This window comes from Saccostrea cucullata, unplaced genomic scaffold, assembly GCF_032062105.1.
Source record: "Saccostrea cucullata isolate Sc308-1 unplaced genomic scaffold, CSIRO_AGI_Scuc_v1 ctg11162, whole genome shotgun sequence".
Classification (NCBI taxonomy): Eukaryota; Metazoa; Mollusca; class Bivalvia; order Ostreida; family Ostreidae; genus Saccostrea; species Saccostrea cuccullata.
In genome coordinates this window covers 6,221-18,696 of record NW_026923768.1, presented here as the reverse complement: position 1 = coordinate 18,696, position 12,476 = coordinate 6,221, and the positions used below count along the sequence as shown (strand labels likewise).

The window sequence follows — 12,476 nt, the reverse complement described above, 5'->3', positions numbered from 1 at the left end:
ACCCGACTATAAATTCAGTTTAATGCTTTTTTCCCATATCATTTCTAAAAATATCACCTTTGATGACAATCAAACACTTTTTTTAATCTTATTCAATGTGACCAGTAATATAAAAAAAAACCGGGTCTTTTTTCTATTTAATTTATATGCGGTTGCTATGAAAAATAGACATTCCCGATGCCGTTGCCTTTTCGGCAAATAGTCACGCCATACTTAGCACCGGAAATAAAGTTCGCGCAAGACAATTGATTGAACAATCAGAAATGCCCGGATATTGCATTCGAAGCTGTGTTGTTGGCCATCGTGTTGAGAGAGGTAACGTATTGTTTTGTCTTATTTAGTACAGTTATGCCTTTGTAAATTGACTGAAAATATCTTGGTTTATAGTAGTTTCTGTAAATGACCCCAAAACATGTCACTCATAGTCTGTTCTCAGCTGTTTGACCCGTGTGATTAGAGACCTCCGGTTGCATTCCCAATCGCCATGTGATTTTACGTACTTCTGTAGAGAATAACAGGGTAGTTTGTGTGGTTCCCAAATTTTTAAGCTTTTTGTTTTATTTTTTCTGCCAAAGTATGCCATAACATCAACGACATTTAATGAAACATACTCTCTTTTAAGATTGTAAACATTTCATCTCCGTTAGAATTTCCGTAGCATGCACTGAAGCTTGTTCTTGTATAGTGCACATTAGAGCAGAGATTTAAATGCTTAAAATCAGCTTCATTTTTTAGAATTTAGTGATAAGGTTTAGTGTACGGTGTAACTTAAATCTCTTTCATCCACAGAAAATTAATGCTATGCCTGCAAATTCCGCTGACAACGTTTTTCATATTGAGGAGACTTTAAAGTCTTCCCTCAATTTTAAGGGAACAATTGATAGCCAAATTGCCTCTTCCTCAAAGAAGATTTTATTGTCCCATATAGGCTTCCAGCCTGCTGGACAACCATACAGTATACAGCAAGAGAATTTGAGAGCGAAGTACGTTCCATTGAACTCCTTGAAAAAAGTTGGATCTGATCATGAACTTCACTTTGGTATGTAGTCTTCTGTGGTGAATAGAGTATATAAGATATTATATTATGCTGGCTTTAGAGACATTGTTGTCGTGATTATTTAACTATTGAACATGTTGAACAAGTTTGTGGTTTTTGAACATAATTATTATATATTCCATTTTCAAAAGGAATTTTGTTACTAACTCTAAAATGTGAAGAGACTTGATACTGAGTAGATTTTTTTCTATACTGCAGAGGCAAACATGAACACAAATGGAAATAGTGTAACTGAGAGTAGTAGTGGTGAAAGTTTGCCTAGTCCGAAGATTGTGTTGTATCCTGAGGATAAGATTAAACTACAATGGAGAAAGGTGCACAAGATCGGCTCAGGACTGATCAACATGGGAAATACCTGTTTTCTGAATTCCACCCTTCAGTGTCTAACTTACACTGCACCTCTAGTCAATTACTGCTTGAGTGGGGAGCACAGCCAATCATGTAAGTGAATCTGATATTATACAAGTACTGAAAGCCAAATATTCAAGCATGGTCAATGGCAAAGTTTGATTTAATAGAAGAAATATTATGTTGGTTAATAGAAAGATAGCTAATTTTGTATTGAAGAGCAAAATACAAACATGGTGTATGATGCATCTCAATTTCCCAAAATGACAAAACGATTTATAGAATATTAAGCATTCTTCTTGTAAGGGAATAATATATATTCATTCTACTAACAGGCAAACAGCCAGGGTTTTGCATGATGTGTGAACTTCAGCGTCACATTAGAAGATGCTATGAGAATTCTGGATCAAATATAAAACCTCAGGCAATCCTACAGAAGTTGAAATGTAAGTTTCTTACACATCAAAAATACAAGCAAAGTTTCAATTGTAGGGGTTTTCCACTTAATCGAAAAATTAATATTTTGACCATAAAAATTGCAGTGATAGCAAAGCACATGCACTGGGGTAGGCAGGAAGATGCTCATGAATTCCTGAGATATGTGGTAGATTCTATGCAGAGGTCCACTCTAAATGGTTACACAAAGTAAGTAAGAATATTCACTTGATATAGCAGTTAGGCCTTTGCTAATTGCTAATATCTGACAAATGATGAGGGCATTTGATAGGAAATCAGTACAACACAATGTAAATGTTTATGGTTAATTCATTGTCTTTCCAGGCTGGACAAATTCAGCAAAGAGACAACAGTGGTTAACCAAATCTTTGGAGGATATCTCAGAAGTCAAGGTGAGTTATGTCATTGAAAAGAAAAAAGTGTATTCTGCAACAAGTAAAACAATCATCAAAACAAGTCGATTACCAAACCTCTGTTTCACATGTTTATAGATTTGTTTGAATTGTAATGACATGTTTGTGTTTTTCTTCCTTTTCAGTTCAATGTCTGCGATGCAAAGAAAAATCAAACACATATGACCCATTTATGGACCTTAGTCTAGACATAAAGGTACTTTTATCCTCATAACTTTTCCAGCAAAGTAATTCTGATTTTGCAGTTGTCTATAGGTACCAAAATGAATTTATTTTCACAAATAACTGTGTGTATTTACAGACAGTGCCAAGTCTTGAAAAGGCATTTGAAAAGTATGTACAGCCAGAAAAGCTGGATTGTGACAATGCATACATGTGCAATAGGTAAAGTATATACAAAGGGAAAGTAGAGTGACAGTAAATTTGAAAGCACTTTGAGAAAGATGGACGGGTATTGATATGGTATTGTTTAATTTTTTTTCAGATGTAAACAAAAAGTTCCTGCATTGAAAAGATTTTCAATTCACAAAGCTCCAAACGTTTTAACCATCTCTCTGAAAAGGTAGGATTTTATTCTTTTGTATGAAGATAGAAAGGAAAAATTACAACCAAAAAATTGCTTTCCGATTTATAATGACTTGATCTGCTATAGTTCAGTACCTTCAATTGATGAATGTAAATATTTTTTGCGGGATATTTTAAAGTTAATTAGAAGCCAAAGCAAAAATTTTATAACTCTTTTATTTATTTGTCTTGTATTATATACATGTATTTTCATAACTTTTATACATTGTCTCTGACATTTTTTCCATGACCTGTATAGTGTCTACAGCATTTGTTTTGATGTTACTTTTTTGGAAATAGATTTTTGAATTGTAAAGATAAGGGATATGGGTAGCTTTGTTTATATTGTACTGACAGTAGCTTAGATTTCATCTTGTCAAGTTTATCAGTAGAAGTTAAATGTTAACTGAGACCTGAAGAGAAGAAACACATTGTAAATAAAACTTGCTTGGTCAGGACTCTGTGCACCTAAGACCTGATCAGTTTTTGAGGAAAGTCAAAGGAGTTATGAGCTATCAATTTTGAAATATTGACTGAAATGATGCCCTGACAATGCACAGCCAGATGCAAACAAGTTTTAATTTCTAATTTTTAGTGTACGTGTATATCATTAGATATGTTAGACTTGAAATTGTTGTATTTTTGATGTCCTTTAGCTTTAAGTAGTAGTTTATGAAATGACCTTTTTGTAAAATATTCAATGTAATAAGTGTAGAAAACTATATAGTATGTGGGAGGAAAGGTGTGGGGTTTTTCTCCATTGTATTAAGTTGTATGATGTAACTTGGAGGAGATAAGGAAGTGATATTTTGTGATTGTAATCATTGTATACATTTTTCTGATGTACCGGGTAATTCTAATAATCAAAAGAAGATGGGGAGAAGAACCAGTATGTTAGTGATTTTCCAAGTATAGATTTTTTTGAAAACAGAGGCCCAGTGTTAATTTCTGTTTTGAAAAAATAGCTTTATACATTGTATTTTTCTGTCTTGTTGTATAAGAAATGTGTGTGTGAGTGTGAGGCATATGAGTGTGAGGAGCATATGTACATGTACCTTGTTTTGTTTTCCTCTAGAAACACAGAGATGAGTGAATTCGACTGTGGCTATGGATTGCGACAAACAAGACGCAGTACAACTGCAACGTAATTTTATATAGATCACTGGTGCATTTGAACAATGAAAAGACAAATGATTCAATAAACGTATATAGTGGTGAACTTATACAGGGGAAAGCAGTATACGTTTGTCTTCACCTTGTTCAGATGCTATCAGTTATCTATCATCAAATGTTTTAAGAAATTTATCGATAAATATACATGTTTAGTTAAGTAATTGTATAATGAGCATATTAAATGGCTTATTCTTTGTAAATGCTTTAGATTTTTGTATTAAGTTAATTAAGTTGCTGATGTAATTTAGAGGTAGTTATTTATATAATTTTATATAACCTTACTTAAGACTCATATCATCATGTATTATTTAGAGTTAAGTTTAACATTTCTTAGTTTATAAGTTAGTTAAGTAATTATATATTAGTTTTAAATGTTAAAATAACTGTATTTAGAATAGAAAAACACAAGTATTCTAAAACATGCTGAAAGGGATAACCTTAACGAATATGTTTCTTTGGTCATTTTAGATTTGACTACAGTAAAATGGTACAGGGAAAAATTGGCAGACATGTGCACTTTCCAGAAAAGCTGAATTTGAGGCCTTATATGAGTGCAAAACAGGTACGGTATTCAGTTATTAAAATATTTTCAGTTTAATTACTAAAGTTTTGTAAGAGAATTGTTCTTGAAATGTATGTATCAAACCCTGAATTATTCTTTAAAAAGCTCATTAATTTAGTAATTGTTAATTAGTAATCAGGGAATCTTTCTCGCCTTAAATCGACAATATAGAAATAATGTAGGTGTGTTATTAGACTTATCTGGAGAAACATTTGTGTTTGTTTTGCAGGGTGATGCGATACTGCTCAATTTGAACGCTGTCCTTGTACATTCTGGGTACACGGCAAACTCAGGACATTACTACTGCTACGTCAAGTCCTCCAATGGGGTCTGGTACTGCATGAATGATGCCAATGTGAGTACAGAAAACAGATAAAACTTTATAACTTTATGTATCTTAATGTAAGATAAAAAGATAAAAAGAAGGTTAAAATCAATAGATAAGTCAAGAGATGTTTTTCAAAAGCTAAAGTAAAGATGGATGGTACAACGTTCAAAAGAAAAATGTTTACTTGAGGACAAAAAGGAATTTGAATTATTTCTTAATTTTCAGGTACAGCAAGTCAGTGCTAGTCGAGTTTTAGGTGCTGAAGCTTATGTCCTCTTTTACACCAAAGTTCGTAGTGAATACAGTACATCTAAGGTAAGATCTAAGCTGTCTGAATTCAGTTTAGAATACTAATTTATTCAGTTCAAATGTGGAATGTGTGCATTCTAAACATACATTTTCACAACGTAAATGAAGATATTTTGTCTCTTTTGATAATGAATTATTTAACTTGTAGCCCACCCACACCATCACAATGGCAAACCAAGCAAACCATGTAGACAACAAAAACAAGTTCAAACCTCTGAATGGATTAACAAGTGAGTTATAACAAATAATTTGATGCTAATTTTTCAATTAATGTATCAAGAAGAAAAGATTATTTGTAACTGATCTCGAAAAGAACTAGAAGTAAAATTTAATTCTTTTGTTGCAGAGTACACTAGCACAGACACTGGTGTTACCATTGCCAGAAGTACTTCCGTGCCCTCTGTTTCTGGACCTACCCCTTCCAAGACGGAGCCTAAATCCTTATCAGCAGCCTCACTATTGCCAGAGAAAAGGGACAAGATTGCGTTTGGTCTGACCAAAACACCCAGTCTGAATCCAGAGGAACCTAAGGACAAAAGAATCATTGTGAAAATTACACATGGACAAGTGTCAGCCTGGGAAGAGTCTCGGAACGGCAAATCCAAAATTGCTAATGGAGACAAAGTGAGTTCAAGACTCGTGCCATATGGTGATGACTCCGAGTCTGATGACGACTCGGCTGCCGTGAACAGAGGGAAGAAGTCCCCTCGTGTCAACGGAAAAAATCATGTGCAAGACCACGTAGTGTTCGATGAAAAACTAAATGCCACCACATCTGTGCCAGGAAATACTCATCTGCTGGAAACCACATTAAAGCAGAAGGGGGAAATCCATGAAGCTGCCAACAGGAGGATTGATGAACTGAATCTGATGGTGAATAAGGCCAAGGAGCACAAGGCTTCAAAGACCTACAGTGATGACAATGGAATTCAGTGCGTTAGTGACAGCAGTGGAGGAAAAGTGAAGGCTACCTCCAACTGGCATGTGCTGAGCCAAGACTGTGATCCTAGTCCCTCAGTGGTCTCAAACTCCAGCCGGGAAAGTGTTAACTCTACATCTGGCTGGGACATCAAAGAGAAATCCGAGGCTCCCAACTTTGACAAGGTGCCCGACAGACAACACCCAGGGTGGAAGATCTCCAAGGAAAGTGAACCCAAACAGGAGGCTTCTGATAGTTCCTTGTCAGCACAAGTGAAAAAACTCTTTGCAGCAAAGAAGGAGGACAGTCACAGCAACCATGACTCTGTCGTTAACCAGTGGAAAGACAATTCAAATTCTTTCTTCCAAAGCAAGAGCGTAGCCATGTCTGAGAATCAACCACTGTTGGCAGACGTTGACATGGAGGAGAGAGTGTCCACCAAAAAACGCAAGAAGCATAAGAAGCACAAAAAGGAGCACAAGGATGTCAAGTATGAGCAGCTCGTCAACGAGAGCACCTCTAGTCTGGAAGGTCACAGCAAAAAGCACAAGAAAAAGAAGCACAAGCACAAGAAAGAGCACAAGCACTCCAAGCACTCAGACGACTCCGAGGAGGAAAGGCGCAGCAAAAAACACAAGAGATCTCATGATGATGCTGATGAGGATTCTGGGAAGGAAAAGAAAAAGCGCTTGGATGAGGATTCCTATGTGTGGGTGGAGAAAACAAAGGATACCATCAGGCAGACCAAATCAGACAGCAGTGGTAAGAGTCATATATTTATTCATATGTATATGTATAATTCAAATTTATTGAAATTTTTACATATATTCTTTCATTTTACTGACTAGGATTGAGTTTAAGATTTTATAATGTGTTGTTTTTATTAATACAGTTCTGGTGCAGTCCTGGGATCACCATGTCAAGGATGGTTTCAAAAAGTCCAAGAGCACTTTTGGCGATAGCAAATCTTACAGCACATGGGATGGTAGCCGGTCATCCAAGGTGGCAGAGGAACTAGAGAGACAGTCCTCAGCTGTAGGCTATGGATCCTCAGGTACACAAACTTAACAGTGGTTATATTGATACCGCAGTAGGTAACAGACGCTGCTTTGTATTTTGGTGAAAGCTACTGTCTATTCAGATTTTCCTTTTTCCAAAAGTAGGTCTGAAATTTCTGAATGTTCAGCAACATTTTAAATTTTTTCTAGTGAACTCATGGGAAGGTGGCAAGAGTACTCTGGATGCTGAGGTTGAGAGCGAGAAAAAAGATCGCAAGCGGCACTGGTCAGATGATTATGACGAGGAGTTGGATCAAGGCAAAACCAAGAAAATCAAGAAAAACCATTCTGACTACAACGTCCACTCAGGATACAATCCCTTCCAGAAATACCAAGACCACCGCAACTATGACAGCAATAAAGTAAGTCATCATGATATTAACTGCAAAGATAATGGCCCAGAATTAAGCTTTGTTACCGATATCAGTCCCATATATTTTTATTTCTCTTAAATGTAAACAATAGGTATCCTTGACATTTAAAATTTAAATTAGCAAGGGAGGTACTCTTTTAAATCTTTGTGATAGAATTTTACTTATGAAATTTGAATTGTTATTTCAGTTCAAGGGTGGATTGAATGGCTCTCACTCCTTTGGTGGACACAATGGCAATACTCATCACCAGGGCTATCGTAATGATGATCATCGCTACCACCAACACTTCAGCTATTCTTCCAAGCATGCATACAAGGCCTGAGTTCATTGGATGTGTAGAAGAAGCCGGGGAAAGAATTGTGCTTTATACTAGAGCTGTGTTTTCTTGCTCATACCAGGAAACATTTTATATTGCTGCTGAGCAGCAAATCTTGAGGGAAATCGGATGACTCGTTATTGAAGGATAACGACGATAAACTTTTCTCTCTACCTCTCCTTTTTTTAATGTAAAGATTTTAAGCTGGTTAACTTATTTCATTTGTTAAATTAATTAAAAGAGAATTTACCTGATTTAGTTTGTGGGCTTTCATTTTTTAGAGAAGTTAAAGAGTGAGAGCTTGAAGTGGAGATTTTATTATGAGAAGTATATGTGAATGATATTTTACTGTGATTGACAGAGAAAGTTCAAATATCTTGTAAAATGTGTGCGTAATTAGTAATCTGATGTGAACATTTTTTAATTCTATTTTTAAAGAAGATATTTGCAAAAGGTGTGCTGAAGGTGAAAATTTATGGACTTAAATTCAATACTCCAAATGAGATAAACAGGAATAAAATGTTTAAAAAAAAAAAAAATCCTTTTGATTAAAGGTGATTAAAAAAACATGTATATCGAACTATCAGTCCTTCAAAAGAATGTGATGAGAGTGTTGTAGAAGTTGGTTGATATTAAGTGCTTTGTAATCATGAAAATGATGCTATTGATGAGGTTAATAGTAACTCTCCTTATGTCATATTTTGTGTTCTTATAAGTTTCAATACACTTATTGTTGGGAGGGTCAAAACTTGTCTAAGTTACTTTTTTTTTTTTTAAATCAGGTTGATCATTTTGTAAAATCATTTTTTCATCATGATTATGAGTATATTTGATGAGTAAATGTGTATAGTATTTATATTAGAACATTACTCTGGGAAAACATTGCTTTCTTGTTTGAATGTGTGACAGGTTCCAAAAATACCAGTGATACATATTATTGTACTTGTACTTACATTCAAACCTACATTTTGTGAACTCATTCATTCAGATCAAGTGAAAAGGAAATCATGAAATATTTGTTGCATATCAGAGGACAAAAAACCCAGTTTCTATATGTTAATTAAATGTGTAGTAATTTATATCACACATGAATTTTTCAGGGAAATGTGCAATTGTAAAATGAAAGCATGTAGCAGAGTAGAACTTAATTGCTTTGTATTGTATCACTAAGGCTTTAAAATAATAGTGCAGTGTTTATACTGATCTAATATGGAGGTACTTACCCATATTAAATTTTGGAGTTTTATAATATTTCAAGTAAGATACATTTTTCTAGTCTGCTGTATTTTAGGACAAGGAAAATGATTTTTCTTGCTCTTGTTTGTCTAGAATATGTTACTTTCATTTTGTAAGGTTTTTGCTCTCCTGAAACCTAGATACACAGATAAGTGAAAGTGTGTTCTATTTTGAAAAGTAGAGGAAGCTTTGTTAAAATGCCAGAAATAGTTTTTCCTCCTTTGATTGGTTGTTTTTGAAAAAAGTTTTTTTCATTTTTTACTCATTGCATAAACCAATATCTCAGGCAAAAATTACGGATTTAAAAAAAAATATCTTTGTCCATAGGAAGGTGCTACCATACATTTTTCTAAATGCTGAAAGGAGAGAATTTCTGACTTGGATGGTAGAAATGTTGTTCTTATAATTTGTGCCATTTTTATTTTGTTCTCATTGCATGATAGAAAATTATTTATTTCTTTTTTTGTCGGGAAGAACGAATTTCATAAACGATATAAAAGTAAATATCGATTGCTTTTTTTTTTTTTATGAAAGACTTCATGCATTTTAATATTCTTAATTGATACTTATGAATTGCCGTTATCAATCATTTATCCAGTATGCTTGTTTTTGAAAAGAGTTTTCTTTTATATGAAGTATTTGGATGACGATTTTGATGAATCAGGTGAAAATTGTAAATGGATAAAATTTAATGAGTAAATATTTTGATTATGCACCAGATAAAATGGTGTAAAGATAAATATATATATTAAGTTGTAATGTTTTTGTGAGACATCATGTTTATTTATACATTGTATGCAAGATGGAATACAATTAAATTGTTACAATTATGAATATTACTTTCATCTTCTTATAAGTCTGTAAGTGTAGGCAATACTCACCGTAAAGTATGAATGATGAGAAATGGTCAGATAACACATACCTAAAACATTTTACACATTTTCTTTTATTATGGAAAAAGGCAAATCCAAAAAGGCCTTGATCAATTTTATTGTTTCAAAATGCTTTCTTTTCTTATTTTTGGAAAGGGCAATACAAAGCATGAAAATTCTTTTGTCTTTATCATAAAGAACTTCTTGAAAAAAATGACCCAGGAAACTTAGTTGTTGAGAAGAATAGTCATTATTGAAAGGAGGTGTGCATTTAACACATATTTTGTCTGGGAAATTCATTAGGACGAATAAATTCTATGTCATTTGGAAAGCTATAATATTGCCTGAGTGTAAATTGGACTAAATTTAGCTGAATTAACTACTTTAAAATGGAATAGAATGACAGTATACCAAATGCAGACTATTTTGGCAAGCAAAGATTCAAGCTTATTGGAGTCTCTTTGTCCAGTATGTAATGCCCAAATATCTTGAAGTTTGGAGGTAGAATTTATTCCCAAGTTCTAACTATACTCTGAGTGTAACTGAGAAGCTTGAAAATTGGTGATGAATATCAATATATAACCACTAAAAAACTGAAAACTGAACCATTTAATAAGTTTCTCTCTCTGTGTGAGTGCTTAGACCAAACTTATTTTAGGGACCCAGTTTGAATGAGAAAACATCATTATGAAATGGATGAAGTAATCAAACAGCAATGTATCTACAAAAAAAAAGAAATAAAATCTTTAAAAAATTATTTGGTTACCCTCTCCCGACAGACTGGCTAAAAATGGCTCGACTCAAAAGCGTTTTAAACCTGCAAGAAGCAATTAATTTTTTATGTAGTGTGGAAAATAGATTTAAAAAAAAAATTGAAATTTTATATGAGAAAAAAAATTCTCATCACATATTGACCCAATATTTTCAGAGTGAATCAAAAGAGAGCGACCAAACAATTTTTTAAAGATGGTCCAATAGAAATCTGTGAACACGACATGACAACACAGACCCCTGGAAACCCCAGAGGCAGGATCAAGTCCCAAGAATGAACAAGCAACCCCTGTCGTCCACCGTCAAACTCATCATGATGTTGATCAGAAAGATTGACTAATCCGTATTCAAAAGAGCAACGACTTAACATGTCAATTAATTATATGACCCATTAGTGTGTATTTGCCAGCGAGGGCATCATGAGGAATAGAATTTGACAAAATCCCTGTAACATCAACTTAATTGTCAGGAGTTTGAGTCACTTTATAAAAATGTTCATACTTCGAGGCAAGTTAGAGCATTCTCTTGAGTGTGGGAGACATAAAACCTTATACAGGCAAAGAGGCAACATATGAACTGAAGTAAACATTTTCAAATTAATGAAACATTGGCAATATACAATACATGTTTCTGAACAAGCTGAAGGCCACATTTTCTTGTGTAACCTTTTTTTTTTATATAAATTCTGCTCATAGAATTTAAAAACAAAAGGCTAATGTGCCACAACACTCACCTAAGTAACTTTAACCATGCTGTTCTTCACAAGATTCCCCCATTGTAATACTATTGTAACCCCATCCTATGCCCGGTAGTCATGATTTGGACAATATAGAATGTACACTAGCCCAGGATGCTTCAACATATAAGTTTCAGCTTTTCTGACCCAATGATTTTTGAAAGGACAATTTTTAAAAGATTTTCCCATATATTTCAATGTTTTACTTGGATTCTCTATTGTCCTAACCCAAGGGCCATGAATTGAACAATTTAGAATCTATACTACCAAGAAGAACTTGAAAATGTAAAAAGTTTACAGACAGACGGACGGACAAGAGGTGATCACAAAACTTCACTTGAACTTTCAGCACAGGTTAGATAAAAACAGGTTTTGAAGACCCAGTTTTCAAAGATGAATTCTTTTTATGAAGAACTCTTAACATCCTTCTGATATATCAATCTCTTGAGTGAATTTTCATTATGTCCCCGTAATTGAAGATTCTGGGGTATATATTTTTTGGCCTGTCTATCTAGCTGTCTGTTTGTCCGCAAAAACTTTAACCTTGGTCATAATTTTTGAATGTGCAGGACTATACCTTTCATATTTTACAGGTATATTTTCTTGTGACAAGACCTTTCTTTGGGTACCACCAAGTCTGACCACTTGACCTTGGAGTTTGACCCACTTTTACAAAACTTAACTTTAACTTTGGTCATATTTTTGAACAGTTAAACTTCGGCATTTATATTTCAGAACTATCAAGATATATATTTTAAGATATGCTTAATTGTTTAGAGCAATATACAGCAAAGTTGAAACCTAAAGTTAACGTGGATAAAACTAAAATTGTTGTATTTATAAAAGGTGGCAGGCTGAAGAAAAATTACGGTTGGTAGTATGACAACAAATTCATTGATATTGTTGAAAATTTCAATTACTTGGGGATAACTTTGAATTATAAGGGTAAATTTAACAAAACATTAAGTGTATTAGCAGGACAAT

At 33.9% G+C, this 12,476-nt stretch overlaps 1 protein-coding gene across 2 annotated transcripts; it reads left to right on the top strand.

Annotated features, from left to right (window-relative positions):
* The first annotated feature begins 263 nt into the window (after positions 1 to 263).
* On the top strand, positions 264 to 9,947 carry LOC134264872 (ubiquitin carboxyl-terminal hydrolase 36-like). 2 transcript variants are annotated; one of them, XM_062747130.1, is made up of 17 exons: positions 264 to 315; positions 929 to 1,039; positions 1,256 to 1,498; positions 1,741 to 1,851; positions 1,948 to 2,050; positions 2,186 to 2,253; positions 2,400 to 2,470; positions 2,576 to 2,658; positions 2,759 to 2,836; positions 4,480 to 4,573; positions 4,803 to 4,928; positions 5,127 to 5,216; positions 5,359 to 5,440; positions 5,557 to 6,891; positions 7,022 to 7,183; positions 7,338 to 7,549; positions 7,749 to 9,947. In XM_062747130.1, exons 1-17 carry the CDS (start codon positions 264 to 266, stop codon positions 7,881 to 7,883), a joined length of 3,156 nt encoding a protein of 1,051 aa, XP_062603114.1. In that variant the 3' UTR covers positions 7,884 to 9,947. The 2 variants fall into 2 exon arrangements, with proteins under 2 accessions (XP_062603114.1, XP_062603117.1); XM_062747133.1 differs by lacking the exon at positions 264 to 315 and adding an exon at positions 3,914 to 3,982 and having other exon boundaries at positions 775 to 1,039.
* The last annotated feature ends 2,529 nt before the right edge of the window (positions 9,948 to 12,476 follow it).